At 38.2% G+C, this 24,755-nt stretch overlaps 1 protein-coding gene across 1 annotated transcript in view; it reads left to right on the top strand.

The window, feature by feature from the left end:
• Positions 1 to 24,755, top strand: part of Cdk6 (cyclin dependent kinase 6) — a 181,926-nt gene that overhangs the window by 118,691 nt on the left and 38,480 nt on the right. The window contains exon 4 of the mRNA XM_090333119.1: positions 9,314 to 9,423. Coding sequence (XP_090189245.1) covers positions 9,314 to 9,423 — 110 coding nt within the window. The remainder of the gene's footprint in view (positions 1 to 9,313; positions 9,424 to 24,755) is intronic.

Here is a 24,755-nt window from a genome sequence, read left to right as displayed (position 1 = left end):
ATTTAGCAGTTCTTGTTCAAAAGTACTTCCTTCTGCCTAACCCAGATTCCTAATGTTGCAATCAAAGTCCTTTCACTTGTGACCTTCTCCTTTTTTATTTACTGTTTCCATCTTGCTAAATGAACAGTCTGACACATCCTATTCTTCAGAAGCATACTTTCTTTCTTGTCTTTAATATTTGAACACACAAAGTATAGTAACAGCTTCAGAGTCCTCTGTACTGGAAATTTCATTTCTGGGATTCAAGTTTTTGGGAATGGCATGGTGTGCACCTTTTTTAGGATGGAGACATAGACAGGAAAATGTGGAGGGAGACAGGCTATAAAATGAACTATACCACGGTGGATTTTCTAGCCTTGCATTTCAGTATGTTCTCCCCTATGTGTATACCTGAGATTTAAAGTTAAAACTATGATTCCATGCCTCTTGTCCTTGTACTTGCCATAAACTCTGAGAGGGGCTCATGTAGCTTAGTTTCATGCTGCCTGTGCAAAAAATGAACATACTGACCAAGGAAAAAGAAACCATAGACATCAGAGGCATTCAGTGTTTCCATAACAAACAAAGAATTGCAAATTCTCTTACAAATCTGAGTCATTATGTGGCCTCCCAAAGCATATATATTTCCTCAAGAGTTAAAATAACTTTTAAGAGGAAACGATGAGCTATGCAGCCTGCCATATCCTGTGTGCAGAACAATTTTCATTTCTACTTATCTGTGAAGGTTGAAGGAATGTCTGCAAATATTTGCTTGGTTTCTATGGTGAAGGCAGAGAGAGATCAAGTGGGTGATTGTTTAGTGACAAAATCAAAACTGTGCTGTACTGTACCTCTACAAAGGAAAAACATTTGTTGCTTGAAATGTAGTGGTAACTATTTTAAGTTTCACAAGTTCAAGATAAAATTTAAGCAATGTAGCCTGAAGGAAAACATGGGCCCTTTAGGCATTTTTTTTTTACCAGTCCTGGGCTTTAAGCTCAGGGCCTGAGTGCTGTCGTTGGACTTTCTCAAGGCTAGAGCTCTACCACTTTAACCTCAGCACCACTTCCAGCTTTTTTCTGTGCATGTGGTACCAAGGAATCGAACCCGGGCCTTCGTGCATGCTAGGCAAGCACACTACCACTAGGCCAAACTCCCGGCCCCCCCTTTAGGCATTTAAAAAACATCCATTCTACAAAAGTAAATTGGCCCTGGCATTTTATTAAGAAATTATCTGTTGATTAAAAGTAGTGTTGGTGGACTCCCAGATGCCAGGCTTAAGTGTAGGAATGTAACCACGTTCTGTAAATTTAATCGGTATTTTGTGCTAGCTTCTCCCCTTCTCTTCCCTTCCCCTCATCCTGGAACTTTCCATTCTGCTGTTTTCTGACTACAGAGCAACATTTCTTGGGACGTGCATTTATGTTTCACCTAGCTATACAAATACTATCAAGGTGCTGGGGTTGAAAAGTCCACCCACAATCTGTACACACAAAAGACTGATTGTGGGCATATTAGACTGTAAGAACACAATGAAGAGATGCAGTTTGTTAAGTGCTGTAATTGTGTCTGGGGAAAATGAGGCAGGAAAAGAATAAACTTGTTAGAGGATCTTCCAGAGGAAGGTCTCTGCATATGGGAATGATACAAGATAAGACTGCACATATAACTAAAGAACTTCAGCCTCTGAGTGGGTTGAGGAAAATCTTTCCGCAGTGAAGGGGAAGCCAGTGAGAGTGGAAGCTAGATCTTGTGGGTATTGTGGATGAGTTGGACTAAATGGGGAACATGAGACTATGGAGAATAAATGAGACTCTTCTATTCAGTTAACAAGATATAAGTGGAACTGAGGACTCCAGTGTAGAGTACTAGCCTTGCACAGAAATGCTCAGGGACAGTACCCAGGGCCTGAGTTCAAGCCCCAGGACTGGGGCCCGAAAGGAAAGAAGGAAGGAAGGAAGGAAGGAAGGAAGGAAGGAAGGAAGGAAGGAAGGAAGGAAGGAAGGAAGATAAGAAGGAAGATTTCCTACGGATATAGCCTTGGCAAAAGCAATTATTGCAGGAAGAGAAAGCCAGGAAGATCACTAGACCAGACGCTTAGTATTGTGTACTTTAATCACTACCTGGACCCCTCCTATAAACACACACACACACACACACACACACACACACACACACACAGAGTTGTCCTTCAACCAACTTATTTTCTTAATTTATGACCACACTGTCCAGTGCTAGCATGGTGCCTGCACTGAGTGGGTACGCACATGATGAGCTTAATTGAAACTCACTTTGACCTTTTAAATAACACTTACTGTCTGGGTTAAAACTCTTCCAGGAGAGATCTACTTAGATACTAATAATATGAGAAATAAAAAAAGCTCAGAAAGAGAAAAAATATCACAGGTTCCATAAAAGGTCAGAAGTCTGGGCTCCCGAACTTCATCTCCATTACTGAGTCACAGTTTTCCTCCCTGAGTGGCTCTCTTACCCCAAGTCACCCTTTGAAGGAAACCCTCATCCTCACTCATTCCCTGTGGTGTTCACTGCCCCATAGGTGTTCTGAGTCAAATTAGCACAGTGCTCTACACAGGCCAGCTACTTTATTAAAGATACCTGATTATTCAGAGTGCCATTATTGTTGGACAGTATCATCCCTCTAATCTCCAATCTAGGGGATTTCCTCCATCCATCTTCAGTACTGCCATCGGGAATTTCCTGTAACTCATTTCAGTACCTGGACATCAGATAACTACTGAACATCTTCCATTCTTGGTATTAGTATATGCATTTGTGATCAGTGAATCAAATGATAATGAAAAATAGAAAAGGATGAGTCTGTGGCAGTTCAGGGGAAGCTGAGGAGAGCTGTCATTTCTACCAGGGAGATCCAGAAAGGCAAAGTGGAAGAGGCAATAGGAGCAAGACCTTGAAGAATACCTTGGATATGGACCCGTTATAGTTTCAAGGAAAGAGTGTCCTATAGACCAGATCCTCAGAAATAATGACCAGATGATGAGAAGTCAGAAGATCAATTTGAGCTACTGGCTGCATAATACCAAGAAGAGAGCGCTGAGGCCAAGGAAAGACAGTCAGTCTTGCTGGCAGTGGTTGTATCCAAGTGGAGAAGGCATCAGTTTAAACACACAGTACTCTGTATTCTGAACCCCATCTTTAGAGATTGGCCACTTTTCTGTTGTAGGTCAAATGAGTAATTCAGTTACAAATAAGTGAGTTTGAGATGATTCCCTTATTATCGGTTGCAAAATAGTTTGTGGATTCAATTTATTGGTATTAACTCCTTAATCGTTTCCTCTTAACTAGCATTATAATGGGTAAAGACTGCTTGGAAGACTTTGAGTTCTGATTCTAATAGCCTTAGTTTAAATCCATAATTTTAAAGAACTGGATTTTTAAGATCCTTTGTGGAAAGGCAATACTATTTTCAAAAGTAAAAATTATTGCAAGGTGAAACTTAAAACTAATTTTAAAAGTAGAAAATTAAACCTAACCATACTAGGTTTCTGAAAGACAAGAGCACACTAGACAGTTTTTGTATTTCTATGGAGATAGATGAGCTCTGAGAAATCCCTTCACTTTTGACAAGATAAAGACTTGGAAACATGTCAAGGAGCATTGTCCATTTATATTCCTCATAAACTGACAAGTGCATTTGCATGTGAGACACACATGAAAAGTGCTCTCCGAAAGTAGAACATCACCCAGCTTGTACACTTCATAAAGAACCACACCAATGCACAGCAAGGATATCTGAAAAAACTAAGGTCTTCATTACCATCCCTTACCACTTAGGGACCCTTGGTATGGTAACAGAGCGTACCTGAAAGTCTTCCAGTCCTGTGTCTTCTTGACAAATGAGAGAAACTGAGTGAGGCTTGGAAAAGTTTAGTCAGTGTTGGTTTCTTTATCTGTAAACTGTATATCAGGCATGATCCCAATAGGAAATAATGACACTTTACAAAATAAAATTAATTCTGGGAGGATTTGTAAATTGAGACATAATTTGTAAATATGTGGATTTAGGGATGCCATACCTTGATTCTCAGTGGTAGCTAAGCAGGTAACATTCCCAGGTTCAATGGGGAACAATTACTGGAATCCAAACTCAAGTAGAACAAACTAGTGCAGGTAGTTATTGACTTCATGACAGCAACACAACAAGCTCTAGAAACCTCACTGGAAGGAAATCAAGGAGTTAAGGTCCTGATCTTCGGAGTCTTCTCCCTCTCTGAACTCCTGCCAAGGCTTCCCCTTAGACAAACCCAGTAAGAAATGGAGCAGATGGCAGATAGAGGTCCACCTCTAGGGCAGAAAACATCCGGAAAAGCAAAAAAGGAAGATAACCAGGATGATGTTCATACCAGGCATTCTGTTGTTGGAGCCTTCTAATAAGCATGAATCAATAGCATCAACAGTTTTTCTCCAGGTCTTGGTGAAAGTATATGTGAATAAAAGAATGTTAAGTAGACTATCGAGAGTGTTTACTCTGACATGTATTTTTTTAAGTCAGAGTTGGCCTTGGCTGTGCTTATCTTATACTGTTATTGAACTGGCTCAAAAAATTGTGAATAGAGATCAAAGCAGTTTAAACAGATACATTCACTTGTATAAATATCCTTGAACTCCTCCCTCCCCCTTCCGTTCCCCTTCCTGTTGCCAGATCCATTCAGCACCTCTAGAGGCTGTTAATACATGTAATGATTGTAATAAACATCATATTTGCTTTAGTTCCAGCTGGCTCCAACCACAAAACTCTCTCCATAGTTCCTATTGTTATCTCTGCACACTAGACAACTGCATTGTTCCCATTAGCAGCAACCTTTGTCACAGATTCCTGAGTGTTGATGTTTATGGATTGCATGCCTGTCTCCATAATCATTTTAATTTCTGATACCTTGACTGTAAGGAAACTTAGGATTATTTTACCTTGGAGAATTTTTAGTAAATTCTGATTGTATGACTATAGAATTTGCTTCCTCAAAATGAAGCATTTTTATCAATACTTGCTATAGAAACGTCTCAAATAAAGTTGATGTGTTTCTGCTTACATATGGCTGACACTGGTCTTCAGATAGATAGTCTTCCAGCAGAGTTTTTGGAACCATCAAAGTATAATTACTAAGAAAGAAGAATTTATGTTTTACCATCAGAAAAATTGTCACAGTTCATTCTTAAGAGTTTATCACTAAATTGCACTGAACTGAATATTTTAAGTTGTGCAAAATTTGGGATTTTTGAGATTAAACAGCTATAAAAATTAAAGGCCTGGCCCAGGAGTTTGGCCTAGAGGTAGAGTGCTTACCTAGCATACACAAAGACCCGGGTTCGATTCCTTGATATTACATACCTAGAAAAAAGCCAGAAGTGTGCTGTGGCTCAAGTGGTAGAATTCTAGCCTTGAGAAAGCTCAAGGACAGGGCTCAGACCCTGAGCTCAAGGCCCAAGACTGGCAAAAAAAAAATTAAAGGCCTGAGATTATAGAAATTAAGAAAACATTATTGGAGAACTAATGGGGAAATTCTTTGATATATAGAATAATAATTCATAAAATAGGGGAAAACCTACTCAGACATTTTATTTATATATATACACAGATATATATATATACTGAAAATGTAATAACTTATTTTTAAATTTATGTTTAAATTAGTCTACTTAAGAAGTAAATAGTAATATAAGTCTTGTACTATTCAGAGTTTCTTTTGGTTAAATCTATGAAGATTAAGCCAAAAAGACATCTCTTTAGGCAAACATTAATAGTTAAAACTACAGTGTAAAAACAAATGTAACCTAATTTCTTTCATTTATTTTTCTCTCACTTTTCCTCTCCAACTGATTTACACAGATGTAAAGCAACAAGCAAATACAAATAAATATGTGTGTATCTGTGTGGTAGTACTATGACTTGAATTCAGAACCTGTATTCTCCATTTTTGTGCTCATGAAAGATGCATAAATGAGATTTTTAAATCTTACCTCTCTCTGAGTTGTTAGGTAGAAGTAAGTAGCAGATGTCAGCATGCAGAACATTGTCGTTATTCACAACTAGAAAGCAACAACCTTTCTTTCAAGACATTTCTCAAGAAAATCAGTTCCAAACACACTTGAGTTTTTGATATTTACAAATTCTTTTAGAATGTCATATTAAAATATTTCAAAGTAAGTTTAAAATCAATGCCTGTTGGGTGTTTACTTATAGCCTTTATCTTTGCCTGCTGACTTGCAGATGTGCTGGATGTGGAGAAGGGATTACAGGGTGGAATTACATAGTCCTGGTCAGAATCCCAGTTCTGTATCTCAGCTCTTTGTCTCTGGACAGGTTACTCAGAGTTTGAAGATTGAATTTTCACATCCATGAAATGCACTTGCTGATTCATGCTTGCATTCTTAACCACTCAACAGGCTGAGATCTGAGGATCAGTAGTTCAAAACCAGGCTATGCAGGAAAGTCTGTATGCCTTATATCCAGTTAACCACCAGAAGGCCAGAAGTAGAGCTGTTGCTCAAGTGGTAGAGTGCTAACTTTGAGCCAAAAATCCTGAGGACAGTACCAGACCCCTAAATTCAAGCTCCAGGACACCACCTCAAGTGCTTCCTGAACTCAGCTGGCTGAATTTATGCCCTTGAAACTGTCATTAACCTTACTTGTCCTTTCCACTTTCTACCCCAACACTGCCATGTTTTTATGACCATTACCCATTATCAACTATACAAATACTAGTAAGTAGAATTCTTCTTGTCTTAGAAGAATTATATACAATAATTAGAATTGGTTTCTTCCCAAAAAGGCAAGTGGCCCAATATTAGGAAATCTATGTCATTAATTCAACAGAGTGATCATATGCTCATTATTAATAGACATTTCAAATTATTAATAAAGATTCATTCTTTATCTTGAGACACAACTAAGTTTTAGAAGGAATAAAAGGAAACTTCTTAAACATAACAATGTTTTGTTATTTTGACCATTTCAGCTTTATTTGATGACCATAATAGTTTGACAGACTGAAATATTGAAAATGAGGTACTTAATCCTGTTAAAGGTTTTTAAGAATGAATAATCCTTGAGAAATCAGTTTCCATGTATGAAAATAGGATTGTAAAACCCGTTGAAGTTGTTGTAAGAAGGAGGGGAGCAGGTGAGAGAGTATAGAAGGGGGGATGCATTTGAGTGGGATACATTTTTACATATCTGGAAATGTCCAGTGAATATCCTCTTGCATATCTATTTATGCTTATAGAATAATTTTAAAAAGAACTTAAGTAATTACTTCCTTGAGACATCTTAAAATCATACCATATCCCAAGGAAACTTCATTTTTATCAGGCCACACTATTTTGGATGAAGGTGAAAAGATAGGTGTGTTCTCACAATGTCTGTGAGTGGCATCAGTCACTCAAGTGGAACTTCATGAAGAGCTTGGTTGTGTGTTTTTGTTTACAGTGTGTCAGAGAAGCAAGGATTGTTCCTTTAGATAGAGAGTTCAGCCTTGTACACTCTCTCTAGTAAAAATGGTTATCTTTAAAATATCTTTTTAAAAATACAAGGGCCCAACCAAGGGAATCTAATTCAATATGAAACAAACTAAAGTCTAGACACCAAGTTTTCCAAAAGTTGTATGGATCATGCTTGTTCACATCAAGGATCACAACCAGTGTGTGCTAGGGTGTACAAGATGTGGAAGTACTGTGGGAGATGATGCTGGAAAGATGTATTGGAGCCAAATTATAACTGGACTCATATTGTTTGGCAATTGACAGTTTGTATTGTGTTTTATTTCTGTTTACATTAGATACATCTGGGTAGCCATTAAACAGAGCTCTTCCCCTGAATGAATTCAAAGCATAACATGTGAAGTGAAATGATGTGTAAGGACCTGTCAGTGTTGCTATATAGTCACCCCCAAATTTAAAGGAGACATTTAATTGTCGCTCATAATCTTCTTGGTTGACTGAATTCATCTGAGCACTGCTCTACTGGTGCTATACTTACCTGGGGGATCAATTAAGCCTATGGCTCACCCACAGGCTTTCAGCTGAGAGCTCAGCAGGGGTCTCCACAGAGCATCTCCTTTGTCTTCTCACAGCATAGCAGCTGCTTCCCAAGAGAAAGCATCCCAAAGGCATAGTTTGGAAAGGCCCAAAGCTACAAGGCTCCTCAAGACCTAGCTTTGGTTGCCTCCTACCATCATCTATAGTCAAGCAAGTCGATAAGACCAAGTCAGCTTCCATGAAGAGTGAATAAACTCTGCTTCTTGATGAGAGCAGTGTGGCATACAAAGAAAGAAAATCAATGGAAGCTCATTTTAAAGCCTTGCTACCCCAATCTTAACACATGAAGTAATACTGATAGCATCAAAATGTGTCCAGAAAGCCAAATTTTAGAAGTTATACAAATGTTCATAATAATGTCATTAGAATGAAAAGGATAATGATATCAGAATAAATAAAATACATGTATAATAATCATTCACTTAGACCAAATGATAAAAACAATGGAATCAGAATGATATAAAATACTTGTGTAATCCATTTATATCTTTTATTCTTTATCTGGCAATCAAGACTAATTTTAAGTATCCATAGAGTGTCTGCTTCTCCCCTCCCAACAAGGGAAGCACTTGATCCCTGCTACTCACAGGAAAGCCCTAGCATGATATGCTTTACTCAGCCTACAGAAACAAATATAGTTGTGTTTGTTTATGTTCTTCTATTTGGGAATCTCTTCCTATGGATAACTTTTTACACATGGCATGAATAACTAGGTTATACATTCTCTCTCTTAAATTCTTCCCCAGCTTTTATTTGTTTTCTGAAAAGAGCAGCATGGAAGGTGATTTTGTGTTGATCCCTCACAATGTCAGGATAAGAGCACTTCCGAGTTTACCAGAGTACTTTGTTTCATCCAGCAGCCACTGAACTCTTCTACTTTGCCAGTAATCCTAGACCTGGGTAGAAATTGAACTAAAATTTTTGCTGTCACTTATTTTTCATGTATAATTCTTAATTTCCATAAGAAAAAAATCACTCTAGGATAAGAGGATTTGGGGTAAAGGGTGGAATCTGGTCTTTGCTGTCTGAAGTTTGTGTTACTTTGTTGTCTTGTTGAGACACTCTGAGGTGGGAGCCCAGGGAATGGGGATGATGTACTTTCCTATTACATTTATTACCATATCACCATGGTGATAAATCACCGTGTGATTTGTAGGAGTTCTTTCCAAACCAGAGCTTGTCATGAAATCACTCAAGATGGAAAGATTTTAAGCCAACAGCCAGCTTCCTCAGAAACACTCAGATCTGTTTTCCATTGTAGGTCGTCACCCTGTGGTACCGGGCTCCCGAAGTCTTGCTCCAGTCCAGCTACGCCACCCCTGTGGACCTCTGGAGTGTTGGCTGTATATTTGCAGAAATGTTTCGTAGAAAGTAAGAGATATATTTCCTTTTTGAATCTTTAGTAATTCTAAGTGGCCCCATGGCATTCCTGTCTCAATGGATTAATGGTCTGAATCCATGTCTGCCTGACTACTGCTTCAGGCCTGCCCTGAAACTACTTTCTTAGTCCTTTACAATAGAGTTTTGTCTATTCCTTCTAGCTCGTAGAAAACTCTGAGAAGGAGCACCCCATTATTTTAACTATATATATTGTTTTTGTTGGTAATAATGAATAGTAAGCATATTGTTGTGTTTTCTTAGGAAAGAAATACCTTCAAGGTAAGACCTTTTCCATAGAACAACCAGGACCCTTAAGAACATGGGAATTTTATAATAGCAATTCTGATGATAGAAACTGTAAGGTAAAAATAAGGCTGAAAGGGTATAGGCAAGGAGGCTATCAGTATTGTTTCAAAATACGTTAAGCACTCATGTGGAAGAGTAACTGGGCATGTTTAGGCTGCTATTGAAGGAAGAAATATGACCAATGATATAGAAATTAAAGAAATAAAGATAATCTCTTGGGGAGGGGAGATAGTTTAATAATTAGACAACTATCTGAAATATATACTGGGATTTGTAAATTATCACAGTGAAATCTAAGAAGAGTCTAGCCCTCCTCACATTAGAGATGACTTTTAACAGCATCCATAGGGCTGATGGGTAAGATTCATGGTTTCCAGGGCCACCCTGCTTAAGAGAGTCTATATAGTTCATTTATTTAACATTCAGGTCACAAAAATAGCCAAACAAAGCTGGTGTGGTGACTCACACCTGTAATCATAGCTACTCAGGAGGCTGAGATCTGAGGATCAAGGTTCAAAGCCAGTTCAGGCCCAAAAGGACCTAATACTCTTTATCTCCAATTAACCCCTAGAAAACGGGAAGTGGGGTTTGGCTGAAGGGTATGGTGGTAGCCTTGAGCGGAAGAGCTCAAGGACAATGCCAGACTGAGTTCAAGCCCCATGACCCCCCCCCCAAAAAAAAGCCAAACAATGTAATAAGGATCTGCCAGGAAAATAATCCATACCTGGGTACTAAATTCAGCTTGATCAAAGTTAAATAGAACCGAACCAAGTCTTAATCTTATCGTTTTCTTTTCTATTTTTGTATCCATGGGAAAAAAGTGTGAGTTGGGAAGCTGAGTATATTCCCATTGGACCTGGTATGTCCAAAATGTAGCTTCAGGATACCTCATAAGGAAAAGAAGTGCTTAGCTGGTGCTTGTTTATTTGTTTACTTGCTTATTTAAACCAAAAGAAGCTTTATGTAATGAAGGTGAGAGCTCTTTTCTCTCTAGAACTCAACAAGTTTATCTTTATCTCATAGAAAGGGAATACAAAGATATTTGACATCCCACAGCCTAGTGTGTGCCCAGTACAGTGCCCAAAGTTCTTCCTTTGTGTTGCCTCTTTTCATCTTTACAATAAGAGGAAGCTAAGATGGAGTGGTTAATTTATTTGTCTAACATTAGGCAGCTAAGAAATAGCAGGGGTATGAATCAAAAGGAAGTCTTGAGACTTGTGATCCAGTATTGTTCTTCTACAAGGGAAATAAGAAGGAAAAAAATAGTATTAAATAAAGGATATTGTTAAATCATAAAAAGAAAAAAGTAGCATTGAATTCAACTGTAGTGTCTTCTATGCAAGCTAAATAAGTGGCTTTGAAAGTTTGGTGTCTAGGTTAGTACCAGCCTCTTTAGACCTTATTAGAAATGCAGATTCTCAAGCCCCATTCTATACCTAATGAATTGCAAGCTCTTGGACTAAAGCCCAGTAACCTGTGCTTCAGCAAGCCCTCCACTTGATCTTTTTTTTTTTTTTCCTTTTGCCAGTCCTGGGCCTTGAACTAAGGCCCAAGCATTGCCATTGGCCTTTCTCGAAGCTAGAGCTCTACCACTTGAGCTGCCACACCACTTCTGGCTTTTTTCTATGTAGGTGGTGCTGAGGAGTCGAACCCTGGTCTTTGTGCATGCTAGGCAAGCACTCTACCACTAGGCCAAACTCCCAGCCCTCCACTTGATCATAAAATACCCTTTAGGATAGGAATCACTAGACTGGATAACACACTCACCAAGAAGGAGAGTTAAGAATTCCTGTGTGTGTGTGTGTGTGTGTGTGTGTGTTGTGTGTTTAAATATCTCAGGCTGAGTGCCAGTGGCCTATGCCTATAATCCTAGCTACTCAGGAAGCTGAGATCTGAGGATGGCAGTTCAAAGTCAGCTGAGGTAGGAAAGTCAGTGACACTCTTATCGCCAATAAGCCACCAAAGAAGCTAGAAGGGAAGCTGTGGTTCAACTGGTAAACTGCCAGCCTTGAACATAAAAGATCAGGACTCCCAGGCCCTGAGGTCAAAACCAAGGACCAGTATGTTTTCCAGGTACTAGCGGCTCGTGCCTGTAATCCTAGCTACTCAGGATGCTGAAATCTGAGGATCACGGTTCAAAGCCAGCCCAGTCTCACAGCCCAAAGTCTGTGAGACTCTCATCTCCAATTAACCACCAGAAAACTAGAAGAGGCACTGTGGCACAAATGGTAGAGCACTAGCCTTGAGCTGAAGAGCCCAGGGACAGCCCCCAAGCCCAGAGTTCAAGCCCCATGACCCACAAAAAACAAAAACAAACAAAAAAAATGTCTTAGGTGATGGCTTTTATTCAGTGTAGAACTTCTTGGGTTAAAGTCATGTGGTCAGAACAAGAATAAGTGACTCAGCAGAGGAGGGAAAAGAATTTAGTCATTCCAGGTCATCTACAGAATGACTTGATGCAGCTAAGAGTTGATCAAAGAAATGATTATTTTAATTTCAATTGTATGTCTACAATTTCCCACAGTGTAAAGATGGAATCCTTTTTTTTTTTTTAGTGTAGGTGGGATAGGAAAAGTGTTGGAAGTCAGTTCTTTTTCAAAAATACAAATTGAATATATCAACCATAACTGATGATTTTTTTTTAAAAAGAATTTTTTAAAATTGTTATAATGAAGATGAGATTTAAGATGCATAGAATTAAACATTCACTGCTAAAGAATTTACTGTCGGGCCGGGAGTTTGGCCTAGTGGTTAAAGTGCTTGCCTAGCATGCATGAAGACCCGGGTTCGATTCCTCAGTACCATATATAGAAAAAAAGCCGGAAATGGTGCTGAGGCTCAAGTGGTAGAGCTCTAGCCTTGAGAAAGTCCAAGGACAGTGCTCAGGCCCTGAGCTCAAGCCCAGGACTGGCAAAAAAAAAAAAAAAAAAAAAAAAGAATTTACTGTGTTTTTAATGTAGGTATGTCCCATCTGTAAAACAATTGTAGTCCCTTCTCTCTCTCTCATATTTCTGCTGTTGGTGTTACTTGACCTTCAAGACCATATTTTCATTCTAGAATGTTTTATGTCATATTATAATATAGCAGGAATGATGTTTGAGAGAGACCAAGGAGCAAGTCACAGATTTAGTGGCTTTGCTTAGCAGTCTCCCCAGTATTGGAAAGTTTGATTAATTCTGGCATACAGTTAAGAGGTACATGCCTTCTCTTCTAAAGCTGAATACTGAAGAAATATGAACTCAGTAAAGGGAGTCTTGATGCAGATGGTTGTCAAAGAGCCAGAGAATTTCAATACCATCTGTCACAGTTATCCGGGTTTAATAATTGTCCACACTGACATGCAGAAGCATTCTACAAAGTGGATTAGAGATTTTTTTAATCTTCTTCCTTTAACTCTTTGTCCTTGGGCAGGCCATCTTTGCTTCACTTTGAGTTATATTTTAATACTAAAGACATTGTATGAATTGTCTGATGACCAGTCTTCTTAAAGAATTGGGAGAGGTGGTTGGATGGACAGACAGACTGACAGACCGATAATAGATAACAGGATGGATAGTAGGATAGGATAGATTTATTGTTAACTACATGGTAAAATAAATTTAGTGTCAGTTCTATGTGTATCTTCTGTGTTGCCTTTTGATCCTGTCATAACTGTTGTCTGTTGTCTGTGGTTTGAAAGTTATGGGGTTTTCCAGGTTACAGCAAAGTCATAAAAATGCACATTTAAAAAATAAAACATGCTACTAGTTCTTTGAATACGGAGATTGTGACAAACAGTAATTCTTAGAAGTTCTGGGTTACCAGCTCTGCTGATCCCTAGCTAAGAAATGCCAAATGCCAGCAGGAAGGACATAACAAACACATTCACTGTTAGAAGGAAACAAGCAAGACTTCATGGTTATATTGCCTCTTGTCTGGTGGCCTCTCTGGGGTTGTTGTCATTGATTTCTATGAATTAAATACTAAGTAGCTGAGAAGCTAACAGTGAAACTGCCCTTTGTGATTTGGTGGCCAGTGAGCAAATGTCTAAAATGTCACTGGATGCCTTGCCAGTTTTTTTTATCAGTTACTGTGTTGGTGCTTCTCCATATTCGAGTGCTCTTCTAGTGACATCAAGGAAATAAAGTCCTTAGCTGACTGTTCCTGAGACTGAGGTTCTAAGGATAATAAGCCCAAGACTGAAAGAAACCTCATCAACTCAGGTCAGAACACAAGTGTGCAACTCAGGGCATTTGGCTAAACTTGTAGATTTCTTATCTATCAGATAGTTGTCTAAAGAAAAACTACAAAGGAGCATTTTCTTGAATGAAGAAAGACCCAAGGTGGTACATAGAAAAAGAGATTCATCGTGGTTGAATAATTAATTCAAGCTAGTTTCTACCTAAGAGCTTTATTCCTTCTGTAATTAATATTTTTTATGGCAATGGGGATTGAACTCGGATAGGCACGTGCCCTACCAGTTGAAGGCCATTTGTTCTGCTGATGGAAGAATATCCCCACAACTACTCAGTTGGGAACTCAAAGTCAGAGTCACCTTGGAATCTTCATGCTCCACGTCCTGCAGATTCTGTTCCTCGGGCTCTCTCAAATCTTCCCCTTTTCCTTCCTGCCTTCTGTCATCGTAACTGTACCAGTCACCCAGCCTGAAGCAAAAACCTACCAGTCTGTTCCTTGCTTATTTGTATATTTCTGACAAGTTAATTCTTTATCATCATTGTCACAATTTAACAAAACTAGCATAGGTCATTAGCCCTAAGGCCTTCCTATAGAATGCTCCTACTTTATTATTCCCTTCGCATAGACTTTTCCCCCAAGATGCCATTGTTTGTGTAAATGTTCTACCTGTGCTTTTTCAAAGCTTGTCTCAAGGTTTTGCTCCTTAGAAACCCATTGCTCTCTTGCCTTCTCTTCTCTTTGAGAGCAGAGCCTAGAGCTGCCTCTTTTAAGAAGAGTCCTGCTGTGTGTTGCCCCTGATTGGCTCCACTGCTGCCTATCTGAACCTTTCTCAGGGCACTTTTCTCAACCATATTCTTTCAGAAACTATGCAGACAAGTTTCTGTCCACCACAGCTGCAGCAATGATAAAATGCAAAGCAGTATTCTTTATTAGGGACCAGACATATGTATCTGTGTTCCAACCCTTCCAGTTTCATGACTGAGGGCAAATCAGCAACTTCTAAGAGCCTGATATCTTTCCATTAGCATTTACTTTGCTTCAGAGCTCTCAGGCCTCCTCCTGCTAGAAGTGCCCAGCCCTTTGGTTGCATCTTTTCTATTGTTTCCTTTTCTTTCTGTGTTGGGCTTATGATATTCAATCTCTTAGAGTAGATAATTTACAGGATTCACTCCAATGCTGTTATTCTGGGTAGACCTTTGTCATTTCTTTGACTCTTCAGCATGTCTCACACAGCTCAGAATTGTTGACAAGGGTTATTTCACGTCATTACTTACTATCCTCAGCACTTGAACTACATTATTCAATTTAATCCTCCCAAGTGTCTTGGTACTAGTCATTGACGATCCTGGAACCCAGATTAACAGCCATACTCAACTATAGATGAACCACTCTAAAAATTTAGGAATAATAATGGGATCTAAAATACTATCATTTCAGGAAGTAAGAAGATTAAAAATATGAATAAAGCAGGGATTTTATTTAGTTAGCAACTGGAGATTAAACTCAACAGTCTCATACTTAGTAGACAGGCACTCTTATCACTTGAATTACACTCCAGTCCCCCCTTTTTTTCCTTTTCATACTAAACTATGCATACTGTATGGGACAATATAAGTCTAAGCCATCAAATAAAATAATATATTGAAGGTGAAACTAACTACCCACTATTTATTAGGAAGAGGAGAGAGGACCAGTGAGTGTCAATTTTCCTGGCCAATTCTGTTTCTCATTCTTCTATCTCCTATGCTGTCATTTTTTCTAGTTTGGGTGGAGGCTGTAGATAGAAGTTGGGGTTCTTAATGTATAAAACCAGCAAAGCTGAGTTGATGCAGCCACCTGGACTTCTTCCCCTGAATAAGAGTGCTTGAGCAGCAGTTTACAAGTCCAGTGTTTATCAGAATCACAGGTCTTCCTCAGTATGTCTCCTGTAAAACTTGTGTGCACCTAAGATGCCTGTTGGTCCACAGACCAAATGCTATTTTCCAAAACAAGAATTGCTGAAGCATGAATAACAGTAAATCTAGGTGCTATGGAGCGGTATTTTTTAAATGCTGGAAGTCTAGCTGTAAAAACACCAAATGTTACAGAAGTATAAAATGTGAACTTGTCTCTCCTGTATTCTCATCCAAAACCCTGAAAGAGAACCCCTAGAATATACTTACCAATCTTCTTGATTGCAAATTTGTGTGTGCACTGGTAAGAATATAACACAAGCTGGGCACTAGTAACTCATTCCTACTACTCTGGGGGCCTGAGATCTGGGGACATGGTTCAAAGCCAGCAGGGCCAGAAAAGGCCCCAGTGAGACTCTTATCTCCAATAAACTACTCAGAAAAAGCCAGACGTGGTGCTGTGACTCAAATGGTAGAGCATTAGCCTTGAGTACAAAGAGGCTTAGGGACAGCGCCAGGCCCTGAGTTCAAGCTCTCGGACCGACAAAAACAAACAAACAAAAAATATATATATATATATACATATATATATATGTATATATATATATAGAATGTGAACACACTATGGACACATGAAGAAATGCTCGACATTTCTGGCCATAAAAGAAATGCAAATAAAAACAAGTCTTAAGATTCCACCTCACTCCAGTTAGAATGGCCATGATTAAGAAATCTAATAACGACAGATGCTGGAAGGGATGTGGCCAGGAGGGAACACTGCTACACTGTTAGGAGTGCAAACTCGTTCAATCACTATGGAAAGCAGTATGGCAGTTCCTCAAAAGACTAAACATAGAGCTCCCCTATGACCCAGCAATTCCACTACTAGACATTTACCCAATTGTCCAGAAACAAGGATATACTAAATCCACTAGCACAACGATGTTCATTGCAGCACTATTTACCATAGCAAAGATATGGAACCAACCCAGATGTCCCTCAGTTGATGAGTGGATCAACAAGATGTAGTATTTGTACACAATGGAATTCTATGGTGCTGTCAGGAAGAATGACATCGCCCCATTTGTTAGGAAACGGAAAGACTTAGAAAAAATCATATTAAGTGAAGTAAGCCAGACTCAAAGGAACATAGGCTCAATGGTTTCCCTCATTTGTCATAATCAGTAGAAACCTTGGGCTATCCTAGCAGAGATTTACGATAGAACAAAACCTAGATACATAAGGCCATATAGTATGAAGCTAAATGAAGGGACTTCCAGGACATAGAAACAAAAGCCATATAATGAGTGATTTTTGTCCTTAATGTACTATGTTATCTCTCATCTCTTTTGCTGTCCCTTGGTTATCTCATGTTGTTACAATATTTCACCTCGTTATCTGATATATTGTGTATGTAAGTATTTGGTTATTTGAAATTGGATAGGGAAGGGGGAAAAACAAGATGAGGGGCGTGGGTAGGGGGAGGGAAATGGGGACCAAGACATGAGAAAGGGTATCAATGTTTGTGAAGTAATGCACCTTCTATCTGGTGAATATAATGTAGCCCTTCTATTAATTACAATAAAAAATATATGAAAAAAAATGTAAACACACACGCATGCACATATGCTCTTCCATAAACCCAGAAATGGACTTGTACTACTCATATTTAAGCTGATGAATATTGTCTATTCATCTATTTTCCAGTTTAATTTTTGTTAAAAATTAAAATTTGTTCCTTCGTGGGAACTTAATACTAGGATAGTTGGCTTGTATTTTTTGAACATTTGTCCAAGTATTTCTATATGATAAATTCCAGAGGCAAAATTATGAGGTCAGATGAAATTTTTAAAATTCTGCTAGCTCAACTAAATTACCCTCCCCAAATCCTAAAATACAGTCTGTTTGTAGTTGAAGGTAGAAGATGAGAGTAAGATTTTTTTTTTTAAGATTAAGAAAGATTGTTGAGAATAAAGCATGACAAACTCTCATGTAAGACTTATTTCTACTTAAAAACAATACCAACTGGAGGGCCAGGAATTTGGCTTAGTGGTAGAGTGCTTACCTAGCATGCACAAAGACCTGGGTTTGATACCTCGGTACCACATGCATAGAAAAAAGTCAAAAGTGGTGCTGAGTCTCAAGTAGTTGGGCTCTAGCCTTGAGAAAGTTCAAAGACAGTGCTCAAGCCCACTACTAGCAAAGAAAAAAATACCAACTTTAAAATATATGTATTATAATGCTTAAGATGCTTCTTTCAACTGTAAATTTCACTGTGGGTTTCCTTTTTATCTGTTGGGTCAAGATAGGGAAGGAATTGACCCTTTTTTGTCAGTTAAAAAACTTATCATGTTGAGTGAGACAAGTGAAGACCAGAGGAACAAAAGGTGCATGGTATCCTGAATATATGGCTATTCTATCCAAACAGTACAAGAGCAAGGCCTCAATATTTGCATACCAAATGCTATGGACATGGTATTGGAAATATAAACACAACTACATAGATATAAAAATCTATGACTCTAATTTTAATTTTGTTCTAAAATCTAAGTGCCAGTGATTGTATTTAGAGATTCCCTTCTTGAATACTTGTTTGTTTTCTTTTTTTTTTTCCAGTCCTGGGCTTAGGCTCAGGGTTTGAGTACTGTCCCTGGGTTTTCATAAGGCTAGGGCTCTACCACTTGAGCCACAGCACCACTTCTGGCTTTTTGCTACATATGTGGTACCGAGGAATCAAACCCAGGTCTTCGTGCATGCTAGGCAAGCACTCTACCACTAGGCCAAACTCCCGGCCGATGAATACTTGTTTATTAAATATGTCATTTGACATATGATGTAAAAATCAACGTTAACAAATTCTTTAATTAAAAAAAATTATCTTAGATAAAGTTCCAAGCAATTTGTCAGAGTCATTTTTTTCTTTTTTTTTATTGTAATTAGTAAAAGGGTTACATGATATTTGCTAGATAGAAGGTGCATTAATTCACATACATTGATACCCTTTCACATCAGAGTCATTTTTTTTTCAAGTCTGCATAGCAGTCCAAGAATCATTCTTTAAAGTTCTGTAGTGTCTCTGGCTAGGGGATATTGCATATGGAGTCCTGATCTTCCTTCCAGACAGGACCTAAGATCTGGGCCTCTCTCTTCACCCCATTCTCCCTTGTTAGTTGCCAGAACTCATGTATCATGACTTGATATTTTGCCTTGAGGGTCTACACTGTGGAATAATTCTAGAACCTCTTCTGTCATCCATTTCCTCTAAATAGAAAAAGAATCAGACTAATAAGTTTAGGTCTAGTTGATCATAAAATCTCTCACTTTTCTCGTCACATCTTTCAAACACAGGGTCACATAAAAATACTTCTTTTTCAACATGAAATCATCCACTATTTAATCATAAAACATTGGCAAGGAAAGGAAACCTTGATCCACAAAAAGCTTAATTCTTACCAGTCTAATACCATTCATGCAAACATAGATGGTATAACAGATAAATATGGTTTATGAGATATCACTGTGTGCCTATGGAATTTTCCTCCACACGGTAGTAAAGCACTGTTAGAACAAATGGTAAGAATGTGATGATAACTAGATCTTACACTGAAGTAACAGGTATAGTGACACTATAGGACACCCCATTTGGCCCACAGCTGTAGGCACTATATTATGATGCCCAGGTTCTATGTTTGCACTGAGGTTCTGCCTCTGTGTTGAGTTTCTTACATGGCAGCTGGACCAGCTGGTATTTGATATAACCAACTATACTTAGCTTACCTGAGTAGCACTGGGCATTTTTCTCATAGAAATAAAATATATTAATTAGTTTAACATTATTTCCTCCTCCTTTCATTTCCTAATCTCTTTCCTCCCTCCACTTTCTCCTTCTCTTCCCCTCTGTTTGTCCCGTTTCCCTCAGTTCCCTCTCTTCTTCCCATTTTAGGAAATACGGAGCATTCGACATGTTCTTCCATACCAGCTTTCTCTGCTAATATATAAAATTGTTGGGTTGTTTTATGTCCTACTCCAGTTTTGTTTACTAAATTAAGTTTACAGAGACTAGGATTTATTTTGGGATAGTATTCAGAATGGTTGATTGCTTAGAAGTGTGTGTGTATGTGTGCACTTCTATAAAATAGTGAAGAAATAAAAGCTAAAGATATGTGCACTGCATTTACTTGAAATATTACAAGGGGACAGTTCAAACTGGTTAATTTCCACTGAAGGTTAGGTTTTATTACAAACCAGTTTGGACGTTACCAGATTTATCATTGGCAGTTAGTTTGCCGAATTTTTCCTATTCATAATCCAGGAGCAGTAGCAAAATGTTTGAATTTAAACAAGTGACTGCTGCATGTGTTGTGCTATGTTAGCCATTCATTTAATTGGTAGTAATTTAATTTGATAATATAGTTCAATATTCAGAAGCAATTTGGAAGCCAATTTGCTGTGTCTTTTTGCTTATCAGAGATATATTGCATTCTCCAAGTATCAGCATACAAGAAAGTCAAATTCAAAATCAGTTAAATGGTATGAAGTCCTGATTAAAGATAGATGCTGCATGTAGTACTTAGTTTCTTGGTTTATTTCCTATTTTATCTTAACTAGTATTTTTTATTTCTTTTTCTTTTTTTATAAATTGCAGATTAATAGCTTCTTGTCTCATACTTACCATGAGCCCTAAATCAAAATATACTAAGCTTTTTTTCCCCAGTCCTAAGGCTTGAATTCTGAGTCTGGACTGTGTCCCTGAGCTCCTTTTGCTGAAGGCTAGTGCTCTACCACTTGAGCAACAGCCCCATTTCCAGCTTTTTCTGTGATTTAATTGGAGAGTCTCACAGACTTTCCTTCCCTGGCTGTCTTCAAACCACAGTATTTACATCACAGCCTCCTGAGTAGCTGCAGTTGTAGGTGTAAGGCACCAACATCTGGCTTATATTAGGAACATTTAGTTTAAAATGATGCCTAGTACAATTTTCTCAATTATTTTACTTAAAAATACAGAAACATCCAACATTATAAAGACTGACAGAAAAATAATTAACAGAATTATTTGGAAGAATTCTCATTTAGCTAGAACTAGATTTGGGAGTGCTAGGGATATATCTCCATGATTGAGTGCTTTGTTTGGTGTGTGCAAGGCCCTGGATTGAAACTCTGCAGCATGATACACATATCCATAGGAGTGAAGGGCAATGGTAATGTGCACCTACAAATAGACCTTTCTTCGCCTTCTTTTATCTTAAAAGCACATGTTGAGTTCAGTTTAAAGGAAGGACAGGAGTTTTAGCTAACATTCTACTGAGAGCTTCGTGTGCTGTGGACTTTCCTCTCCCATTAGTACTCCATTTTGCTCTGTGACATGGAGAAGACTGAAAATACCAGAAAAAAAAAAAAACAAAACAAAACATGCCTGCACAAAGGACGGAATTCTAGAAGTGAATGTGGGATATCTGTAGTTGAGGACAGAGAAATCATGAGAACAGTATTAGATGAAACTGAAATGCTAAATGTGAAAAATCTAAGAGAGCATTAAATGTTTATATAATGAGTTCAAAGTAATATCCACATTTTACTGACTACAAATGATCTAAGTAAACTGTTTCCCTTAGAAGAATGAGAAAACAAATGAAAGAAAAGAAATCCTAGTAACTTTAAGAAAAATACTACTGATCAAAGGAAAGTGACATTATTCAGAAGACTTAAAAAAGAGAGATTAAATGCTCTAAAAAATTATTAATTAGACAAATCATATGCAAACTAGTAAAACTCAATAAACTAATAAAAAAGTGCTAGAAGATATATGCTCTAAAACAGAAAAAGTTGCAGTAATTGTGCATTCTAAAATGTAAAAACAGCAAATAGCTGGAAAGGGAAGATGAACATAATGTGGAATTGTCAGGAAATCAAAGCTTATTAATTAAAATAAGTAAATAAAATCTGACATGAAATGACAACTAGAATTATTGTGGTAGAAATAGAATCATTAATGTCACAAGCAATATTGGAAATTCTCACAGAAGCCTAGTGTGAAAAGGGATTTCAAATGGTAAGAAAATAGAAAAAGGTGAGGATAAAAGGTAGAAAATGAAAATCTCAGCTAAGAAATTGATGGTCTTGAAATGCGATTTTAATCTAAGCTACATTCGAAAAAAAAAAAAACAAATTCCTAATCTGAGAAAAGACTTGAGTATGCAGAAAAGTTTTAGAATACTATGAGGAAAATCATTAAGAACAAACACCAGTTGAAACACTAGTTGAGGATAGGTGAGTTCAGATAATGTGACTTGAATCAACTAGGGAACAAGATTTTTTTAGCTGTCATAAATATGATTCCAGACATAAATGAGCTCCAGGGCCTGCTTACCCCAGAAGATGCAGCTTTGTTTCTGTCTTGGCATCTGCAGACTTCCATCATTTATGGCAAAGTGGTTATAGTAATTCCAGGGATGCCGAAATGGAAAACTCATTATTGTGGCTCAGGATTCCAAACAAGAGTCCTGAGATTTGTCCTAATGACTGATACTAGAGACATGGAATATGTTGGGGAGTTTGAAAAACATTAGTGTTCTCTTATAAGCGGAAAGGGAAAAAAAAAACTTCAAAGACCAACACAAGATATGTCTTAGGAAAGTGAATTGTGTGGAGAAAGAAAATTCATTTTAAAGCTTCACAAAAAGAAAGGCTTACTTTAGAGTTCCCTTGTGTTTTACCATCAGGCAGAACTGAAGAGAGAAAAATGATGTAAGCAGAACTGGACAGAGAGAGGAAGGAATCTATCAACTAAGAATTTTGTACTTAGCTGAGTTGTCCCAAATGTGTAAAGGCAACAGGAAGTTTCAAATCTGCAATAAGTTTGTTGATGTGTGTTTGTTGGTTTAGTATTCATTGGGCACAATTGATAAGGATGGACTGCTGTGGTAGGAAAGGCCCTGTTGACTGTCCGCATAATCCAACAAAGGCTCTCATCGGAGATGGGATATGTCAGCAGCCCTCACCTGTTTGTACTGGCCATGCTAATGACACTATAGGAATGTAGTTGCGTTGGGCTATTTTTTTTTCCACAGCATCTGGATGACACTTAAAAGGAAATAATTTAATTATGAATTATTAGTCCTTATTATGAGAATAGCCCTGTAATTGGACTTCAGAAATTCCTCTGAAATGCCTCAGGCAAGAATGTACCATCAGATTTAAAAGTGTAATTAAATATGACTAAATGTACGTTTCATTTTTAGCCCATCTAGTACTAAAAGGAAATAGTTTTTAAAGACCTTTTCTTAAAAAATCAGAAAGAGTAGGTCAAAAGTAGAAGGCCAAAGATGAAATGGAAAGGGAGGCCAGGAGTTTGGCCTAGTAGTAGAGTGCTTGCCTAGCATGCACGAAGACCCGGGTTCGATTCCTTGGTACCACATGCATAGAAAAAAGCTGGAAGTGATGCTGAGGCTCAAGTGGTAGAGCTCTAACCTTGAGAAAGTCCAAGGACAGGGCTCAGGCCCTGAGCTCAAGCCCACGACTGGCAAAAAAAAAGGGGAAAAGGAGATGCATGAGATTGAAGGAAAATATGTAGTAGCCAAATTAAAGGCCCTTTGGGAGTCAGGCAACAAAAAACATCTCCTTTTGGAGATGCAAAAAGCAGATTATCTTAAACTTTCATGGGGATGATTTTTCCTCTCTAGCAACATGATTTCTGGTGTTTCCCTGTGCCCCCCCCCCCAGCATTGGAGCTTGAACCCAGGGCTTCACTCATGCTAGCAAGGTTTCTACCACTTGAGCCATGCTGTCAGCCACTTTTGTTGTAGTTATTTTCTTTTAATAAGGTCTTGCTGTTTGCTCAGGTTGGCCTGGATAGCATTTGTTCATGCCTCTTGAGTAGCTTCTTATTAGCTGAAATGACTGTCCTCCTGCTACCTCTCTCCCAAATAGACATGAACCACCATGCCAAGCCCTCATATTTCTTTACCACTAAATTTCTCTATCAGGTACTCATATATTTGCTGGTAGCTGAGTTTGAAGTATGAGTCCTCAGACTTTCTGGGCTGGCACTCTTACCACTTGAGTCATGCTTCTATTGGCTGATTAATTAAAGACAGCCAAAATTTTCTGCTGAGGCTGGTTTGGAACTTGGATCCTCCAGTAGCTAGGATTATAGGCACGAGCCACCAGTGCCGGATGTCATTAAAATTATAAACTACAAAGTAGGGAAATTATTCCAGATTATGAGGTTAAGCACCTGAGCCCATTGAAAGCATAGAATTTTCTTAGTCTGGAGGCAAGAGTTGTGACAGAACAGGAAGTCAGACAGGTGACCACCACTGTGGGAGCAGGTCTGCTATCGCTGGCTTTGAGATATTTGTGGGACCACATCTGGAGAATGGCCTTCCAAGGGCCAAGAACTGCCCTGGCTAATTACCACATCTTTTTAAATGCATTGAATTAAATTTGGCCAAAACCCCAAATGCGACTGGAAGCAGATCTATCCATAGAATTTCTAAAATGCCAGCACCTTGATGTCAGATTTATAGAATTGTAAACAGATTTATTTATAAAATTTTAAACAGCTTTGCCATAACTAAATTTTTTCCATATATTTTTATTGTAATTAATAGAAGGGCTACATTATATTCACCAGATAGAAGGTGCATTACTTCACAAACATTGGTACCCTTTCTCATGTCTTGTCTCCATTTCCCTTCCCCCCCCCCACGTGCCCCTCATCTTGTTTTCCCCCTTTCCCTATCCAATTTCAAATAACCAAATACTCACATACCCAATATATCAGATAACGAGGTGAAATACTGTAACAACATGAGATAACCAAGGGACAGCAAAAGAGATGAGAGATAACATAGTACATTAAGGACAACAATCACTCATTATATGGCTTTTGTTTCTGTGTCCTGGAAGTCCTTTCATTTAACTTCATACTATGTGGCCTTATGTATCTAG

The sequence above is a fragment of the Megascapheus bottae genome, chromosome 5 (genome assembly GCF_031878675.1).
Source record: "Megascapheus bottae isolate mThoBot1 chromosome 5, mThoBot2.hap1, whole genome shotgun sequence".
NCBI lineage: Eukaryota > Metazoa > Chordata > Mammalia > Rodentia > Geomyidae > Megascapheus > Megascapheus bottae.
The sequence above is the reverse complement of the archived record's forward strand: the minus strand, read 5'-3'. Positions and strand labels throughout refer to the sequence as shown.